This window comes from Ambystoma mexicanum, chromosome 12, assembly GCF_040938575.1.
Source record: "Ambystoma mexicanum isolate Mex_15411 chromosome 12, UKY_AmexF1_1, whole genome shotgun sequence".
NCBI lineage: Eukaryota > Metazoa > Chordata > Amphibia > Caudata > Ambystomatidae > Ambystoma > Ambystoma mexicanum.
Genome location: NC_090936.1, coordinates 626,256,107 through 626,277,042, shown reverse-complemented (window position 1 = coordinate 626,277,042; position 20,936 = coordinate 626,256,107). Strand labels below are relative to the sequence as shown.

General features: G+C 44.2%; 1 protein-coding gene across 1 annotated transcript in view; it reads right to left on the bottom strand.

Annotated features, from left to right (window-relative positions):
* Positions 1 to 6,522: 6,522 nt before the first annotated feature.
* WNT16 (Wnt family member 16) overlaps positions 6,523 to 20,936 on the bottom strand; it is a 205,662-nt gene continuing 191,248 nt past the window's right edge. Inside the window, exon 4 of the mRNA XM_069629080.1 lies at positions 6,523 to 10,560. Within this exon, the coding sequence (XP_069485181.1) occupies positions 10,096 to 10,560 (465 nt within the window). The 3' untranslated portion in view covers positions 6,523 to 10,095. The remainder of the gene's footprint in view (positions 10,561 to 20,936) is intronic.

Here is a 20,936-nt window from a genome sequence, read left to right as displayed (position 1 = left end):
GTAAAACTTCCCCTACTGCAAAACTTTTGTAATTCCGCAAGTGGCTGAAGTAGGAACCCTTCCCGTCCCACATTAGGGGTGTAAATGGTCCCTAACGGCATCCCTTTCCGCTCCAGCAATATTTGTAGGAAGATGTATCTCCCATTGGGGTCCGATAGTGTTTTCATTACTTTTGCCCCCAAGGAATCTTTCAAGGCCACTAGTACCCCTGCTGTCTTATTACTTGCATTTGCCTGGTAGATTTGGGAAAATTGGTGTATATGCATTTTATGGCTGTCCCCTTTTTTAATGTGCGTTTCATGCAGTGTTATGTCAGCCCCACCCCTCTTCATTTGTAATGCAATCTTTTTCCTCTTTACGGGGGTATTCATTCCTCTGACGTTATGAGACAGTATCAACAGTGGTTTCATTGGATTGATTTCTTCCCCTGCACCCTGTGCCCTTTCTCGGTTCTTTCCCCATTAGTCTTGTCCAGCTCTGCCCTAGAGGCTCCTCCACATCCCCCTCACCACCCCCCTGCTTTCCCACCTCTCCACCCCTTTGTCCGGTTAGGGCACAGTATACAAGCATGCCACCCTAGCGGGTGGAAAACAGCCCATGTTTCTACCCGGACCTTTGTGGTTTCCTCAACCATCTGGTTAACCCAAGCGGTGCCTCACTCCTTCACGGTCCAGACCCATTGTAGTTTGTGCAATATTCTCTTTTGCACCCCCATTTTCAACCATGCACCCCCAATTACAGCATTCTGTATCCTATAGTGCTTCCAGCCTGTTTTGGGGAAACTGATCAGTCTCCTTTTCCCTCTCCTTTTCTTCCCCACTGGTGACCTTTCAATTTAGAACCCATCCTTCCCTGTGTGGTCGATCATAGCTCTCCCCGTTCTTCTCCACCGGCAGCCCAACCACCTCAGCGGCTGCAGCCGTGATGTCACAGCGATTCCCCTTCCACGTGCGTCTCACCTCCTTTGCTCCTACAGCATTGCCACACTCCCCGGGGTCAGCCCCTGCTCGCTCACTCCTTCGGATCGGGTGACTCGTGGGACGTCCGAGGCTGCGGGTCTTCCTTGCCGCCTGAGGGGACCACCAGCTACACTGCTCCCGAGGGAAGGTGTGGGGGGCACTGGTGCCTCCCTATGTTCACAGTGTCTCTGAGACCAGAAGCGTTCTTCCAAGCGGCTCTGGTGTCTCTGCCGATGACTCAGCTGGTACCTGTCTTTTCACCTGACCGGTACAGTGATTAGTCTGTAGTTCTGCTGGGACCTGCCCGTTCCTCTCTCCAGGGCTTTTCTTATTTGCACAGCTCTTCTAAGGTACGGGCTTCCTCTCTGGGGGGCCTGCTATCGTGTTGCACAGATTTACTTTCTCCACCATTAAGGGCCTGGCTGGGGACTTGTCATAGGTTGTGTTCACTTTAACATGGATTACCCTCTCTGGTCTCTGCCACAGACCTCCAGTTTCGTGAAAACTGCAGATTATCTCCTCAAAACAAAATAGATGTGTTACAAAGTGTCATGTGCCTCACTCTCATAAAACCCTCATGAGGGCCTAACGCTGGGCACTGAACATACTTTTTTTAAACGCTTGTCTTATTTGTGGAGGTGCAGCAGCAAACTAAGAAAATCTCTGCCTTTCAGTTTAAATTGAAAGTAGAACTTTTTATTTTGGTATTTTTGTAAACATTTTTTTTATTTTGTCCAACCCAAAACACAAAGGAGCTCATTGTGCTCCTTGTCGTAATTTGACATTGGGGACCTGGTACATTTGCACTGAGGCGTAGCCCGTTCCATGCTGCCAAATTGTCATCATTTGCACTGCAGGGCACCGCCTTTCACTCTTTACGTTTGCACCCCACAGTGCAAATGAAAAATGTGGAGGCTGTGCCTTTCGCCCTTTCCTTTTGCAACCTGCAGTGCAAATGATGAAAATCTGGCGGCAGCGACCCGGCTACGCCTCAGTGCAAACGTACCAGGTCCCCGCCATCACACTTTGACAAGGAGCAAGATGTCCTACCAAACCTATTCCGTCAACAATGGCTCATTTAACTATACAGCAGGAAGACATACAAGCGCATAGACGATATGTCAATTTATAGAAAATTAGTACAAACTATGCAGGCTGCAAAACAGATTCTACACACCTCACGTAGCATTTATAGAGCTTCAAAATAAGCACAACTAATTATTCAACAGCACAATATTGTTGTGTGTATGGTTATTCAAAAACACTATGCACTGTCTTGTGCTTATAGCTGTATAAGTAAAGGTTTACAAAAGACAAGTAATACAATCCTAACCATCCGAATGCAAATACATTTCAGGATTGTACATTTTCCTTCAGAGATATACATTGCTTTTTAGTGTCTTGTCTAATTTGCACATTTTAAATATTTACAAAAATAAACTTAGTATTTTGCTTTCATACAAGTGTACGTACACAAGTGAAATCACATTTCACACTTAATGTTTGAAGTCCATTTTATATTATGGTAATATTCCAAAATATTGTATTTATTTATATATAACAGAATTGCAATGTCACTTGTTTACATTTTTAGCAACAACTGCATTTTTAAGTGCATTGAAACGTAACGTTGCTTCCCTTTTGATTTTGAAATCTTTTAGCCATGACACACAAACTAGATATTGAAATCATTCAGACACCATAACACTAGTGTAAAATTAAATTACATATCAAAAGGTTGCACAAATCTGCAATGAGCTAGCTTTCCAAGCACCTTTTCCCCTTTCTTCTATTGCTTTTATCTTGCACATACATGTTAACTTAGTGTGCAGCCCCTGCAACAGAAACTGTTTTTACTTTTGAGTTTCGGATATAAAAGTGAGCCTGTGACCTTGAAATAAAGATCGGAACACTGCAAACAAATCAAAGTTACTAGTTGCACTCTTCAGGGTGAATTCCCCTGCATGGGGTCTCTTGCTAGACAGATAACGACTACAAGTGCTGCCGTTTGAATACGTTTTTGTAGCTGTTTTCTGTGAGTTCTTCGAACTGGATGGTAGAAAACATGATCTCATACCTTCTTCATCACAGTCCTTACTTGACCACAGTATGTCCTTACCTCACGAGACAGACACCCTGCTGCCTTCACCACCATGAAGAATCCCAGTACAATCTAAAGTGTTTCCTCTTGCATCAGAGCAGTGAATTCTGGGCCGCCTCTCTCACGTCAGCCTGTTGGTGTTCATCTGCACAGATGCATAAAACCTGGTAGTGGGAAAGGATATGGAGGCTTCCTTTCCTCTATCAGCTAACAAAAGGTCAAAAGCAGTTTCTCTCAGCAGCCATTGGCACCCACAGTGTCCCTTATTCTTCATACAGTCATGCCACCAGCCATGGCAAAAGGAGTGCAAAGTGAGAATATACTGCAACATTTAGGTTTTCACTTTTACAGTAGTATTAAGGGCATAGTGCCGGATTGGGGCATTTGATTGAAGCTCATATCTCATCAAGGCTCTCTTTTCGAGCCACTGATGAAATATATGCAAGCCTTCACCCCCAGCACGTGGTGCGCTCATTTTAGTATAAGTGCCCTGTGTGAGGGTCAGGCCTGCAAAGTTAACTGCTGTTCTAAAGTATATCTAACTGCAATCTAAAGTGCTTTGTTTTTATAACATGCAGGACTTGGGAAGTGCACATCTTAATACATGCGGAATTATGCAATAATGTACTTGTTCATTCTAGTTGCATGGTTGGCTGCTGGGGCATGGGTTGCTTGTTGAATGAAACAGCATAGCCTACGCTCACACATCATGTAGGAGAGTTTCTTCATGTTTTTTTAAACCCACCATAACAATTGGGGTTATTGCTTAACAAACCCTAATGCTCCAATCACAAAGATGTCAGACTATACCACACGCATGATCCCTAATGGGGGTGGAGCACACAAGAGGTTGTCTGCATCCTTGGGAGCTGTCTGTCTTGATAAATCTATGTATAAAATAGTACTGCCTTATAAGAAAATTACAATTTATGGAGCAGATTGCATGCTTTTGAGCTAATTCTCATACTCTCAATCCATTACTCAATGGCTCCGAATTGGAGGTGACCTTCTAGGGAAGGCGTCTAGTTGGCACGGTGGCTAGTTGGTGGAAATTGCTTACACTACTCTCACATTTCAGGTAGAAGGTTTCCTACTTTTTAAACCCACTATAATATTGATGGTGTTTGCTAAGCAGACCCTAATGTTCAAAGCATAAGCAAGTCAGAAGTCACTCATGCTAATTACATTAAGTTAGGTTTTTCTATCGTGCTTCATGCCAGACTCTGCCTCTAAGCACAGGAACCGGTATCAAACCCAAGTTGCTTGGTGTCTTGTTCGCCAGAAAAGAGTGTTTCCTCTGAGCTATCCTCCTGATTATCCCTGATGAGGGTGAAACATATATGTGGTTGTCTGAATCCTTGAGAACTGTTGGTCGTGGGTTGGTAAAGCTATGTAGTATAGCTCAGTGGTAACACGTTCGTATTGGAAGCAAGACGGCGCAGAGCAACCCAGATTCGAATCCCGTGTCTGCGTTTACAAACCTCTTCAGTATTAAGCGCAATATTAAAAAAAACGATTTTATGTATAAACCAGTGCTGCCCTACAAGCCACAAACTATTTTCTGACAAAGCATGATTCTGAGCTAATTTACATACCCACAATGCATTTCTCAGTAGCACTGAACGGTAGGTGAACTTACGGGGATGGCTACTGGCTGCCGCTGCAGCCTGTGTGGCTTGTTAGCCGAAATGGCCTATTCTATCCGTTTAAATCTTAACCATGTTTGTATGCCTATTTTATTGTCAATGAAGATATTAAGGTTTTAAAATTGTGTAAATGTTTTAAAAGGGGTCTGATTTATTTACCCTTGGTGAAAAAGCATACAAGGGGAACTATTTTAAGGAAATGTCTTGCTTTGTGGATTTGACAGCCCTAACCCAGAAAATGCAAGCCCATGATGATGTGAACAAGAGAGGAAACTAAAAAGGGCAGAATGTTTCAATGGGACAGAAGCAGTATCTGACTTGTTGTGCTACCAAAGAGTTGTCTGGAATAGGATGTGAAAAGCGGCAATTCTCTGACTAGGATAAAAGCAGCCATTGATATTTTGTGCTGTGCATGTGCTGTGAAGCATACCGTGATGGACAACCTTTAATGACAGATGTCTGGTGAAGTTCAGACTGCTCACAAATGGATAGGTGACTTAAAGCCCTTCCCCTTTTCGTAAACCTGCTCTCTTCTGCCCGCTGCATAGATCTACCACTTCAAAGCCCACCAAACTAAATAGAACTTGGATGATAAGGAGGCCTTTCAAATGATTACACACTGGCATTCTACACATTTCATTTTAAATCAAGAAATTATCCAAATGAGAGGGAAGTTGTTCTTGCTTTGAACTGGTTCCTGTTTATCCTTTTCGATATCACCATGCCTAGGCGGCTCATTGCCCCTTGGTGACTCCATGCCCCTTGCCAACCTGAGGGAACTGTTACTGTCTGGAGAAGAGACGACTCCTGTGACAAATTGCCTTCTGCACGGGCAGGATAGCCCAAACATTTTTGATTTTTATTAAAATAAAAATAGGCAGGTAATTCTGTTAGTGAATGGGTGGTCTGCTAATCAGTCCCCCCCTTTTTTTAAATGCTCCATGCAAGATTTATATTATACACAAGTACCTTGCTGTAAGGAGTCTACCATCATCTAAAGTGTCGGCTCTACAGTGGCACAGAGAAAGTTCAAAGGTCAATTGTGCAGCCCTGGCAACTGCTGAGACACAAAGTACCTGCAGGCATTGGTGGCATCGTAACTGTCTGCACCTGATCTAAATTCAAATGATTGTGAAATCTAGACAATCTGGTGGAATATACATTTGTAATTACAAGCCATGCCTGGTTTGACATGGTGATTGCTAGAATGACTCAGTTATAAAGCCACAGCAATTTGATATCGCACTAGTGTCAGATCTGTGAGCAGGGCCTAACTATGACAGGACTGATGTATACTGACATCTAGGCTGACTCTCTCCACAGCTGACATATGGAACAACAGCCAGGAAATTGCAAAAGGAAGAGTAACACCTTCCCCCAGGGCATAAAAACATCCCCAGGATGTCTCGGGAACGGGGCTTCAGAGGCAGCAATCGGATAACAAAGCCAGCCTCACACCAGGGTGCTGATAACTGGAGTTCCTTTGACACCAGTAAGCCTTGGTAGGGGTGGGTTTAGAGTGACCAGAATTGGAAGATATGCTTGGAGAAGGGACTCACTAGCTTGTTTTCATTTTGGGTTCTCTTCCCTTTCCTGTCCTCCCTATTTCCTGCAAGCAAGGTACTCTAGGTGTGAAGGTGTGATCTCATAGGGCAAAGGGACTTGTTAAAACAACAGGGAGTGGACCACTTACAGCTTTGGATTAATCCCCTGTGATATTTCGCCATTAAAAGGAGAGGAGCCCCCCCCAGCTCCCCTGACCCCCAGGCCCCTCATTCTTTGATTAATCTTTGGACCTTCAAGAGAAGGATGCACTTTGGACTTCTGTTAGCCGGCAGTCTATTCTAAAGTCCTCTATCATAGAGGTGAAGACAGAAGTCGTTCAAGGTAGAGATTTCTGTCCCCTAATCATACCCGGATAACAGTGTGGGTAACTGCTGCTGGGCCATGGCTTCACTGCTGGCTGGACTGGAATCTGGCTCCTGTTAAGAGGAGGTGAAGGATCCTCTGTGGGTGGCATTCAAACTCCCTGGAGCAGACTGTAGAACAGAAGTACTCATCTTGTCTGTGGATTTGGGAACTCCCTGCAACCGAGAAGTCAAAGAACAGCTCTGGGCACTGATCCCTGCATTGAAATGCCTGTGAGCTACACTGATCTGGACATTGCCTGCCTTTCACAAGCTTCTTCTAGCCGCACTGCTGCTTGGAACGCACTGCATGCTAGACCCAGCCCACCAACTCAAAGCCAAATCACTGCCTCAGAAAGCTCTTCCATACCTGACTTGACACTGTCCTGTCGCAAAAGCAAAAATAAGGTATGGTGAAGTGGCCCTGTGCCCCTGGTTGACCTTTGGGACCATAGTGACTCTTTAGCCCCCTTTCTCTGGCTTTTTCTTCGAAGACATACTTAAACATTGATATTGTGCAAATTAAGTTCCTGTTCATCTACCCAGGGTGCCATTCTATAACAGTATGCAGTTCTGTGTTTCTTTACAGGAGTGGGCTTTTGCTAGTGTTTTAGTCAGTTGATTGCATTTTATTGTTTGATTAAAAGTCTATATTTTAATAGAACCTTGATTGGAAATTCTTATATTTAGAAAATAGTGTACTAAAGTTGTTTGGGTTACTACTGTTATCATCTCACACCCCTTCTGAAGATATAGCCTGCTACCACATAAGCTGAAGGAGGTATAGCATTCGGGCTGTGCCCATTTCTCCCTTATGACAGGGATCATTGTTGGTTTAGAAGTAGTGAAGTGCTGAACAGGCAGTTTAGGCACTACTCATCCCTGTACTCCTGCAGAGCAGTAGACATGTTGTCAATGCTTTAGCCCAAGGCAGCCAGCCTTAGAACAATTTGTCGCAAAGAATCCTTTTGCACCTTCCAAATGCCCGGGGGCTGGGTGAGCTGGTTCCAATCCCTGAAACATACTTCTACTTTAAAGCTGATCTGTGTAATGCCATTTACTTTCTTGTCAATTTAAAGTCTCATCCCTTCCTGGGACCCTTGGTACAGTTTGCAAATAAGCAGCACAGTCCCCTAAAAGTGATAATGTATTATTGTTCACTTTGAAGGAAGATTATTGAAAAGGCCCCGAATGGAAAGGACCCATCTCCCAATCTTAAAAAACGATAAAGGGAGTACGTGTGAGTGGCGGGCACTGTTTCTTTGAACTCCTTTGTGCCAGTCTGTACAATCTGAGAGGGTTCCTGATTGCGTTTGTGGTCCTCACACTGTGTGTGTGTGACACAACCGTTAGCCTCAATAAGTAGGATAAACATTAGCCCCCCTTCCTTGAGTCTTGGATATCCTACAATCTGGATGGGGTTCAACTCAAAGGAAATGCTATGCCCTTTTTGTGAAACGAGGTCCAGCTTCCAAGCACCCAGAATCCTCTCAAAAGTGGCAAAGCACCTCGTAGCAATGAAGCCGAATATCTTGCAACTTGCTGACAGTCGCAGTTGATTTATCCTATCCTGTTTCCCAAAGGTATATCCTTTCAGAGAGCCCACCAGATCTTTCTAGTTTAGTCCACAACCATTTTACAAAACATCAGTTAAGACGGGCTCTGCCATTCACTGTATGGAAGCTGGCTGATTATTCTGAAACTGCAGTGCAAGATGGAGCATTTTGACAATAGGTCTGTGAATAAAGCTTTATTATTTATCAGTTGGGAGGATGAAAGCTTTGACAGCTCACCGGAAGTAAGAAGAGCACATTTACAATCTATTTCTGAAATTTCTAATTTTCCAAAAGCGCATCACTATTTGAACCAATCCATATGATTTTTTTTATCATCATATTGTTTGGACCCTTTTTTATTTTTCCTGTGTGATTTGATGTTATTAAATATTTACTTTCACGTTTGAACTTTTGACTGGCCAAAAATAGTGTGCTTATTTGTGCTTTGTGTGTGACTGAAGGGTTCACCACCCCATCTAGTCAACGAGGACCTTAGTCCCAAGCCACTCGCCTACCTTACCTTGACGTTCCAGACGTCTAAACTGGTTTGAGTCCTTACAGTGGTAATTGCTTCAGCAAGGAGATCCCGGGAACAGTTCCCTGATGTCTAGCATTATGTTTCCTGGTCAGAGTAGTACCAAGACGTGGTACAGGGTTTCTAGATAGGATGGTGTGTTTGTTCTGCTTAGAACCATATGCTAGAGGTTACCAGACCAGCAGCCATCAACTTAGCATACTCAACATCTGTACACCGCTGCATTAGCATTAAAACAATTTTGGACTCGCCTGACAGGGTCTCCAGTGATTCACTGTAATTATGAGTAGATGGCTTTTAGTTTAAACGGTCATATCACTATCCTACCCGAGGTTTGAATTGGCTCTACTTGGTCACGGGCAAAGCAGATCTACCAGTGTACTGGCGGTCCTACTGGCAGCAGTGAGCTGTGCCTCTCTTCCAAGCATGTCTAGGGTTGTGATCTGGTCAGCTACCTCAATGAATGTTTCCCACGGCCAGCTATATTTGGGAAACGGGTGTTCCTTGTAGTTTGGGTCCAATGTCCTTTCTTCAGTGCTGTGGCCAGCCATGTATTTAATCAGAGTTAAGTGTTCTCTGGCCCTTCAGATACACGGCTGGCCCAGTGGGGGGTGTAAGTGACTGCTGTCAGGCAGCATTGTTCGAATGGCAAGACCTCGTAAGATACTTTCTCTGTTCTTCTTTCAGTGGATCCTTCGGACTAGGAACCAGTGATTTCCATCTTTATAGATAATGTTCCCCTGTGCCTCTCATTTGCGGATGCAGACCCCACCCCTAGATCTCGTTCCATTTCCTCGTCTCTCTCGCGTATTATAGGAAGATTCTCCACTGCTCGCCTTCGGGCGCCTTGTTTATTGTTCGCTTTCTCTGTTGTATTTCACTGTAATTGATTTCGTTGACGTTCGGTTTTATCAAACGGAATGAACTCCACACAAGTGCATTGTTTCCTTGACTTCATTGAATTCATTGGAATTGGTTTGCCATGGGTAAAGAATGGTTTTGTACGAGTTAGATGCAATTTGTTCTGTAGGCCAATAGCCTACTATGACCTGCCTCTGTTTTTTCATAATTGAATTATGTCCAGAAACACGTTTCCACTTCTCTTTGTTGGAAGAATAAAGGCATAGTGCCCATTGCAAACGTTTCCCTGCCAATGCCGCTTTCTATCGGTTGCCTGTGTTGCACCGTGTTAGGGCGACTTGCATAGTCCACGTTGCCAGTGTTTTGCTTTCCAAAATGGACTGGAACGGCAGGTCCAAGTTGCGAGTATTTCATCTTGCAAGACGTAGCCTCTCAAAGTGAAGAGTGGTCAGGGCTGGAGGGCGGCTGATACTTGATTTCATAGCTGGTTGATGTTGCTTCTTCCTCCACCTACTTTCCAACTGTCCTATTTACTTACAGGTGTGAACATCTGTCACACTCTCACACCGTCTACATCTCACATAGCAACACCACATAAATTTGCACTCGCACCTTTCCACGTGTCTAACCACATGAGTGTTGTAACCTCGCCCACAACAAAGGAGGTTACACCCATCAGGTCCTTCCGAGGGGCGGTTGCATTCTCGCCCGCGTGTACCTGGAATCCCCAGTTTTTGATCCTCTACACAGTAATTTGGGGAACTGCGGGTGTATACTAGATCCTGATTGTGGATGGGTATGTTGCGCTGGTCCTTTTCTTTCCTGCGCACTTTTCTTTTGAATCTTTCAGATATCTGTATGCTGTTCTCATATTTCTCTTTCAAATAATTGCCTATTTTTTCAAATGAAGACATCGTTTTCCAGCAGGTTTTCACAGCACAGGAGCCAGAAACTCCATGGCAACGGCAATCCACTGACATCATCTTTGCCACTGCCTGCAAATAAAGAAAAGAAGATTGTGTATCTATTTGGTCTGTAAATGAAGGTACAGAAAAAATAAACACTTTTACAAAATACATCATAACTCAAGATATTCAATTATCTGGTTTCATCTGCAAGCTGTAAACTGTGACAGATAAGCTGTGTGGTAACACTCCCAGAAGGTTCTTTTACTCCATCCATGCAATTGCTCTACATTTGTAAATAGGCAAAGTCCTTAAAGATCCAGTTCTTCTTCAAATACTTAGACCTTGAATTTGAATTATAAACGGAACCCTCCTATAGTGTTTGAGGGACAATGAAGATTGCCCATGCCTACAGCGCAGGCCAGTCTTGATTCTATTAAAGACACGGAGGCAAACATTATGCTTTACTTACTTTATTGCTGCCATTCCAGCACTTCAAAACACAAACATTGAAACTGGTATTTACTGTTTTCTTTGCAAACTGAGAGAAAAAGGGTAAATGCACTGTTTAAAATTCAAGCTCAAGGACTCCCTTTTCTGGTACTACTAGTTCCATGAGTCTCTTGGCCTATGGTAGTTCTGAGGCTCCACTCATCCACCTATCCGGTGCCTGCTTGGCGGATAAGATCCTCCAGCCCCAGGTCCCTTCCTCTTTCTTTGTCGTTAACGGAAATCCATGCATAAACGTCCAACTTCTAGAAACAAAATAGTCCAACACCATGGATGTCCAGCAGATCCCTTTACACTGCGGCTCCAGCTCCACTGGTCCAACGGGACAACTTACCCTGCCATGATCCAAGCTTGCGGTCCTTCATTGTCCATCAAGACGTTTTCTGCTCGTCACCCACAAGGAATGAAACCAACATCATGAGGGTGGGAATGCGTCAAAGTCTCTGTACAACATGCAGGTACATGACATTCATCAAGACTTTTACCATTCTGGGTGGGTTATAATGCTCGGCTCCATGTCTTTAATAGATTCAAGACTGGCCTGCGCTGTAAGTATGGGCAATCTTTATTCTACGTCAAGACAGGGGGCAAGAATTATATGCTTGTTCACAGCTTGCTACCACCCTATTAGCCATATCCGATACAGGTTTGAAATAAAACATCTTAAACGTAGATTCTGAAGACCAATCTGCTGATTTCAGTATGTCTTGTAAAGAAATGCCTGCTGCGAAAGCTCTAGAAGCCATGGCACCTCTAACAGGATGCGTGCCGAATAAGGCTATCCCAGCCCATTGCATCACTTCTCTCACCCACCTAGCAATTGTCGCTGTTGCTACGGCATGAAAGGGCTTTCTACGCACTATAAGCAGTTGCGTCACACCTTGCGGCTTAATCTGAGCTGTCGCTGCCTCATCCTTAATACATTGAGCTACGCATAGTTTCTTATTCTCTGCGAATTAACGGTAGGAAATGTTTCTGGAATCGCTCTTTGTTCTTTTCGCTGTTAAAGGCCACCCCTTCCGGGTAAAATATCTTCCTATCCACTTCAAGGGCCTTGACATCGGACACTCTACGGTAAGCTGCTAAACACAGCAGCATCGCCAGCTTCTCTGAGAGTTGAGAGCGGGAAAGACTGTTGTTCTCTGGCCATCTAAGAAAGAGTTGCAAGACGTCCTGTACATCCCATTAGACTGCGTATTTGGGTTCTGACGGTCTCTTCAACTTTATCCCTTTTAGCTGTCGCACGACTGGTGGGTGCTCTCCTATAGGGCCCCCTTCTACTTTGTCGTGTCCTACCGACAACACTGACCTATAGACCCCTAGAGTCCTGTAGATGCAGCCGTCCTGAAATCTACCTGCAAGAAAGTTGAGAACATACACAACAGGGGAAGAAATGGGATCCAAACTTTGCACCGAGCACCATCGGGACCACCGGTCCCATGCGGCGCCATGGCTCCTAATTTTGTGTAATTGAATCTGGCCTTCAGATCGCTTTCTCCTGTGCTACGCATCTATCCATGCTGACTGGAATAAGCGCGAACGATCAGAACGGCCCGGGGGATGCTGGGAAGCTTAGAAGCCTCCTGCTCCCCCGGGTCCTAACATGCGCCTTTTTCAGCAGCGCGTATGCGAGAATGTGTGGAGCGGGGCCGGTAGCCTAACACCAATGAGTTCACTTCGTCAGGCAGCAAAAATAGAGCAAGGGACCTGGGGCTGGAGGATCTTATACCCCGAGCAGGCACCGGATAGGTGGATGAGTGGAGCCTCAGAACTACCAGAAGCCAAGAGACTCATTGGACTAGTAGTACCAGAAAAGGGAGTAATTGAGCTTGAATTTTAAACAGTGCTTTTACCCTTTTTCTCTCAGTAAATACCAGTTTAAATGTTTGTGTTTTGAAGTGCTGGAATGGCAGCAATAAAGAAAGTAATGCATATTGTTTGCCTCCTGTCTTGACATAGAATGTAATTACCTTCCCTTTCACTACTTCTAGGTGGCTGCAGAACTACCTGGAAAATAATAACCTCCATTTGTTTTTGTCGGGGTGCAAGGCTACCCAACTGAATTAACTTCTGTGCTGCTAAGTGGTTAAAATAACTTTGGGTGCTCAGGCCAGGTTGAAAATGCCTAGCACTGTATTTCATTTCAATAATTTGTATTTTATTTGAATAATTTGAGGGTACCTACAGAAGAAGCAAATGTCTTATATTTAAGACGTTAAGGAGTAATACACTGCATTTTGTATTTGATAGAGCACAAACTTAGCATGAGAGCAATGGAGTGGGGGATAGTTTAAAGACCAGGGGGATATTTTACAATGGGCCAGGAGTTGTGATAGGGTGACCCGGCCTCGTGCGAAGGGACCCTTGGTCCCTCTACCGCCGGTTTTGGAGAAAGGGAGGGTGACCACTGGCACATTCCCAGATCCATTCGCCAACAATTCAACATACAATTTATAAACCAAATAAACACTGCCGTTTTTTAATTTTATACCACCACTTCAGCCAGATCCCTGCCATCCACGGAATGGGCTCGAACCCCCAACCTTTCAGATAGCAGCCACATGCATTAACTGATTGAGCCTCATAAACAAACTGGTTGTGAAATGGACACATACTAAGGTCTGTATTGGCAATCTGAGCAAAAGCTCCTTTGTTTTTAACCTGCTTACTTACATTCACAGCCAAATCTGCACTATTTATATGCAGGAGCAGTGAAAGAAATGGACATTATTGTGGGGTTCCACCAGCAAAGGGGGGCTATTGAAGGTGGGGTGAAGTCCTACTTATATGTGCCTGTATTTTGCAAATCTGGTCACCCCCATATCCAAGGAGCTTTGGAGCCGTCCCTATCGTTCTGATACCGGAAGCAGACAGTATTTCTCAAGGGAGCCATTTCCTAGCAAGAGTTCTTTCAACCAGACATTCCCTCTCTGCGGGTTTCTTTTTTTAAAGCTACACCGAATATATTAAAGTAAAACATGGAAAAATGCTTTCACTTTTGTATAGCAATACTTTACTTTTGCATGCATCTTGATCCCGTTCTGGTTCCACTAAGCTTTCAATTAAAATGCATACCCTACAAAGACAAGCCTGTTTTTAAATACTATTACATTTTTTTATTTACTCACTATTCAACTTGCATGTTGAACTTCACCACCCTACCTTCATATCCTTTATCTCTATACTTTATACGTGCTTAAAGCCTAGTATATGTAGGGACTGGGTCATTGTCAGTTGGCATAATCGTCCCTCCCGAGGGTCATTAATGCTATAATATTGCATGCAAACAGTGATCATTCAGGCGTTTGCTTAAGCTCTGCATGCATATTCATGTTGCTTGGTTCTCTTGAGACTTTGATGTGGCTGACCACAGGATATTGCTTTCCAGCCCTCCACATGGCTAAGTATAATTGGACTGATCCTGGGGTGAATATCCCCAGCATCAGAATGAAAACACAAATATGCCAGCAAACCCGTCGGAACTCAAAATCTCAAGGTGTTCAAACGACTCATGCAGTAATCCTGGAAGGCAGAATGACAAAGCAAACTTGTCTCGAAAAATTGAGCAAAGGTATATGGAAATATAAGCAACAAAGAGTCCTTAGCTAATGATTAACAGTTTATGACCCTACCTTTTTCAGAGTTTGTGTAAACCTGCACCCAAATGAGAAATCAATTTTGGTCTCACGTGAGGAATACAAAAGACAAGGGATGCCAAACGTGCTGGTAAATTCATGTCCGGTAGGAGAAACAATGAAAGGAAAGAATGAATGAACATGTGCGATGACAAACATGGTCAGTGTTTTGCTTCTCCAAGAAGGGCGCTGACATACTTACCTTTCTCCCCTGTACTCTAGCTGAAAAAACATTGTACACTTGAAAGGCAATGAGTTACACACACACACACACACTCAGCTAGATTATGAAATGGCTCATTATGGCACTTTATTACATAGATCAATCAGAAAACACTACAGTAAAAGGTTAATTATACATCACTGTTAAAGCGCCAGCCATGGAACTCATCTCTGCCAAATCTGTGCTGGGAAACTCCAAACTAGGCGAACAGAGAGATTTATGCTTAATGGGCAAAAGAAAGCGATACGTCTATCCTTTACTGAGAGCTTCTTCTGATCTCCTAATCTGGTGCTGTCCAATTTAAAATTCCCACAAATGCAGGATAGTACATTTCTAGAAAGTTCACCTGTTGCAAGCCTCCATGGGCATCCAGCCGAAATGTCACATGGAAATCTCCGAGAGGTAAACACTTCCCTTTCTGATAGTAGCGCGAAAGGCAACATAGCTAGCTTTCGGCCCCTGCAACGTTATCAGGCAAAACAGTCCTTCAAGCACTGCAGACTAACATAGGCGAGAAAAACATGTTTTTCTAGTTATTCAAAGAATGCAAACAGTATTCAGAGCTCACATTAAAATGCAGCTTTCACTGAGGCTTTGGGAAAATGTCCATTGCTGTTCTGAGCGCACCCAGAATGCATTTCAAACAGACTCCATGTTTTAGTCAGCGATATTACATTTTAAAAGCATTATATTCCACCCCTGGACATTTGACTTCCATAACTCAGTGGCACTAAAGTTGGCTTCTGAAACGACAAAGCATTTTTTAACTAAACTAGAAATACATTGAAAACAAAAAGAAAACATTTAAATCATAACAAAAAAATTCAAGCAAAAGCATAACGTAAAATTCCACCAATATTTGAAATCAAATAAATCAACCAATTCCACCAATTCCCAGTGTGATGAGATGTTACTTGCTTTGGCAAATCCATCACATTTTGGATTTGATTCTGCACAGACTGGGATTAGTCCCTCAAATTAAAACACATTCCTTCAAACGTGTTACAAATTAAATTATGTTACAACAACAAATAATCAATAACAGATTTATTCTGCAAAACTGCTTTTCTCATAGCATGACTATCTAGAAGCAATTATTCTAAGGCTTGAGTGGTTTGATTTTAACCCCATCACTAATAAACATGCTAACTTAATCAATAATGTATAGCCCCCAGCAGCTAAACCCCAAACTCCGCCTACAAATGCAAGCTAGGACTTCAGATTCTGATAACAAATGCACATTTGAATCCGTCTGGGGATAGACCTATAGATTTAAAAACAAATCTTTTGAGTCCAGGTAGTGCTGGCTGCAAAGGAAACATCATTAGGGCAAGTCGTGTTAGTGCACGTTGTCCTCCAGAGATGTTAGGTGGAATGTAACCAAAGGTTACATTTCCACATGAAAAAAGCTATCCTACTGGAAGTTTGACATGGTTTAAATGGCTAGCAGCTACAACCGTATGATTACAAATCATGGTGTTATCAACGTTGGTGCATGCGCTTGGAGTATGTGAACACACTTGTTCTTGAAACACAGTCCGGTTCATTTTTCGGCATATCCAATTGCTGACATTTGCCAACCTCTTGTGGCTGACAAGTCATGGAAAAGCAAACATCACCTTGGGTAATATTGTAAGTTACTATTTGGGTTAAATTCTTCAATTTTTGGTTGGTTACCTGACAGAGGGCCTGATCACGACTTGGCCGTTACAGCCGGCGGTATTACCGCCAGCGGTAATAGCCCTACCGCCGAACTCCCCGGCGCTAATAGCGCCGGATCATGAGTTCGGCGGTAAAGTAATTCCCCATTCCCCACTGAGCCCATTCGGGAATGCCCCATTCCCCATTGGGCTCAATGGGGAATTTTCGCGCTCTTACCGCCGGCGGATTTCCTGCCGGTGGTAATAGTGCGAATTTTCAGCGGATTTCCCCCCAGCTCAGAGCTGGGGCGAAATCCGCCGAAGCCCTGATTCGGCAGACCCTTAAATCCGGCGGTGTTAGCGCTACCGCCGGATTTAAGGGTTACCGCCAAAGTCATGATCAGGCCCAGAATTTGCAGTACTCATAGACCGAAAATTATTGTATCACATCATTGTCCTCCACTAAATTATCAGGATGAATAATTCCAAAAATATATCTCAAAGTTGAAGCAGGTGTTGGTATCGCTACCAGAGATGTCAGTAAGTCCATTGCATTGTGCACATCATCAAATAAAAGTGTGACATTTTGAGAACTTTTTGTGCAAGGTATATCCATATGTTCTCCGTTTGGGCATGCATTAGTGAATATATTTGCTGTGCAGCTGGTACTTGGTTTATCCTCAACGCTTTGCAAATCCGTTTCTTCATGCCTGCTGTGTCTGGTGTGTTGGCGTCGGCATCAGGCAACCCACAAACATCAATCCTCAGCAGCATCAAACTCCTAATGAGTGGCTGTGCAAATACAACATCTTGTGCTTGCAGTGTGTCGTTTGACCGTTCCAGATGGAGTCCATTTAGTGTCAACATTATACCAGCCAGGCACAGACTCTTTAAAGCAAAGCAGAATAGACATATCAGTGTTGATAATCATTCTCTTAAATAACATTTGTCAGCGGGTAGTCCCATTTCTCTGTCAGGCTCCATTACTAAAACTACTTGCTTCTTGCCTGACGCTATGACATCTGCGGGTACAAGTGGGCCACTTGGTTTCTATACCCACACCTTTGCACCCACACTTTGCACCCGATGCCATGCGGTCGGATGAGCCAAAACCACGGTCCCCACAAATAGTTAACACTGTAGGAGGCTCCCCTTTTCTGATCATGGACAATTTAACAGGTATGACAATCGGGCTAACCTGTCTCCTACATGGATAGGCAATATCTGATCTCAACTGTTCATTAAAATGACTTCGATTTCTCCTTGATAGTCAACATCTATCACTCCTCACAGTACCTGGGTGCCCTTCAATGCTAATCCAGATCTAGGGGCAGTCAATCCCATGTGTTCTGGTGGAATCTGTACTCCAATCCCAGTCTCAATGACTGTTATACCTCTGGGTTCTAATCTTATTTCTTGGTGAGCGTGCCAGTCTACTCCTGCAGACTCTGGAGTTGCACAGTGTGGACATAAAGCACCTGGCGTAATCTCCGGAAGCACCATTGTCTCTGTAGCTGAATTAGGTTGCATCTGCACTGAAGGTGTTAACAGGCGCATCAAAGGTGTCTCATTCTCAGCCAATGGCCGGTTATTCAATATTTTCACAGCATCAAACACTCGATCACGCCAGCCTACCAAAATCCCATTGCCTGATTTGCAAAACTGTTTCAACAAATCATTCGCCCTCTGAATCAAAACCGCCCCTCGTTGATAATACGGTACATGGTAAAGCCACTCTATATTATTCTCCGGACAGTACTCCTGAATCAATTTGCCTTTTAAATGTGTGCCATTGTCACTCTGAATTTGCAAGGGCACACCGTAATGCAATAGGATTTTATCTAACAGCTTAATAGTGTTCAATTGTGTGGCCCTCGCGCATGGCAACACCATCAAATATCCTGAAAAGGTATCCAAAATGGTACATGCATATTTTTTTTTAAACTTTATTTTTGGTATTTTAAACAACTACAAACAAGACATTCACCCAGGCGGGTGTGTCAACAGTTGCGCCCCAAAGCCAGTAACATGTAAAGGATATTGGGCCTCATTACACGGTATGCGGTAACCATGGCGCTATTAGCGCCATGGTTGCCGCCGGTATTTGACCGTGTCCGCCTTGGTGGATGGCGGAATTACCGGCCTACTCCAAGGTGAGCGGGGCCGGTAATTCCCCATTCACCAAGGCACTTCCCCATTCCCATTTTTGCCCCCATAGGGCTCAATGGGAATGGGGAAGGAGGTAATTACGGTACCGCAAATTGCGGTACCGTAATTAGCACCAAGGTCCCTTTGCGGGCCCGTTCCTTAACGGCTGGTAAAAGCAGCCGTTGAGGTCGGGTCCGGCAAAGGGACCTCGTAATAAGGCGGTAAGGGTTTACCGGTACCAGTGCCCTTACCGGTACCGGTAAACCCTTACCGCATACCGTGTAATGAGGCCTATTGTCTCTTCGTTGCGCCTCTTTGTTCAAATCTCGTTATCCGTAAGTGAATTGACGTACGTGAGCACTTCCTTGAGTGGATTGCTGAGCCCGGGCTGGTGAAGCAGAGTCGTCAGGGGTGGAAAGTAGGTAAGCAATATACAGTCCCCAAATATCCGGAAGACGTGCGTGTAGGGGTAATGTCTTAATAAACTCTGTCTCCACATGTTGACAGTAAAGTACATCTTTCAGCCAAATTGCCAAGGTGGGAACTGGTCCATGACATAGCGATTCTCCAGTGCACTAGTACCAGTAGAACGCCCGCCAGTTTCTTCATTGTAGGTGTCAGGTGTCTTGTCATCCCGAGTAGTGCCACTGTGGGGATGGGCGACAGGTCCTCTCCGATAATTGCAGCTGTCGTTTGAAGAACTTGGGTCCAGAATTAGGCTATAGCGGGGCAGCTCCAGGCCAGGTGGAAGAAATCTGCCTCCTGGACACCCCATCTTTCACATGATGCCGTCGACTCCGGACGTTGTGCGCAATTTTTGGCTGGAGTGTAGTATGTTTGATGGAGGTAATTAAAGTGAATTTGCTTAATGTGTGTGTTTAATGCTACTTTTTGAGTCTGCCGCAAGATGTATATCCAGTCGTCGTTAGGTATCGTGGCTTGTAGGTATTTTTCCCAACTTGCTTTCGCGCATGCACTTGTGGGCACAGTGTCCGCCAAGAGAAATTTATATATCACAGAGACCAACCTGCCTTCGCCCTGTGCCTGAATCGCATTATGTAGTAGTTGCTATGTAGGTGGTTGTTGTGGAAACGTAGAGAGGAACGCTTGGATAGTATAGCGGAGCCTAAAATATACAAATGTGTCTAGGGATGTGTCACTTCCTCTTTCTCTAGCTTGCTGAGGTGTTATGAAGACTTCTCCGGTAAACAAGTCTCCTAATGTGTGTATGTGTAGTTTGTCTGCCCATTGGTGAAAAACCTTTTTCCGCGGTTAGGGGTATCCCTGGTATGAAGTTAACTGGTAGGAGAGGGGAGAATCTGGTCTGAATGTCGTATTTCTGTGCAATACTTTTCCAGATCGCGCAGGTGGAGAGAATTACATTAATCGTAGTGTGGGGCACTGGAAGATGACCAATGATGACTGCTTTTAGTAGGTTGGGGGATACAAGGGCTTGTTCTATTTGGACATGCGGTCTATTGAAATGTGTGGCGTACCAGTAACTGAGTAATTGTGCCTGGGCGGCCCAGTAGTACCGCTCTAGGTCAGGGAGTGCTAAGCCACCCTTCAACACCAGTAGGATGAGTGTTGTGCAGGCCACCCTTGCTGGTTTGCCTGACCATAATAATTCAAGAATTAAACTCCTGGCTCTTTTCAGGAAGGAATGTGGCAATAGGAGGGGTACATTAGCGGACAAGTAGAGGAATTTGGGGAGAATGACCATCTTAACTAGCGAAGCCCTCCCCCATAGTGTTAGCGGGAGCGATTTCCATCTATTCACTCTCCCCTGGAGCAATCCCATCACTTTTTCATAGTTATCCAGAAATATGTCTTGATGGTTTCGGGACATTAGGATCCCCAGATATCGCACGTGCAAGCTCTCCCATTTGAACCCGTGGTCATCTGCGAATTCCCTGGTGCTTGATGTTAGAGGGAATATAACCGATTTAGTGTGATTAATTTTTAAGCCAAAAACAGCACCAAACTTAATTACTTCACACATAATAGGATTTAAGTTTTCACTTGGGTCTCGGACGAAGAGCCACCAAGTCATCGGCATAGAGGGAGATTACTAGTTTGTGAGGCCCAAGAGAGAGACCTCTCTGGAGTTGCCGGGTGCGTAGTCCCGATGCTAGGGGTTTCATTACCAATGTAAATATTAAGGCTGATAACGGGCAGCCCTGTCTGGTCCCTCATTGTAGATCTATGCGGGCGGATTTCGTTTTACCCAGGATAATGGAGAATTGAGGGCCGTTATATAGAAAGGAGACCTTCTTGATAAAGTTGTTTCCTAGGCCCATTTGTATAAGT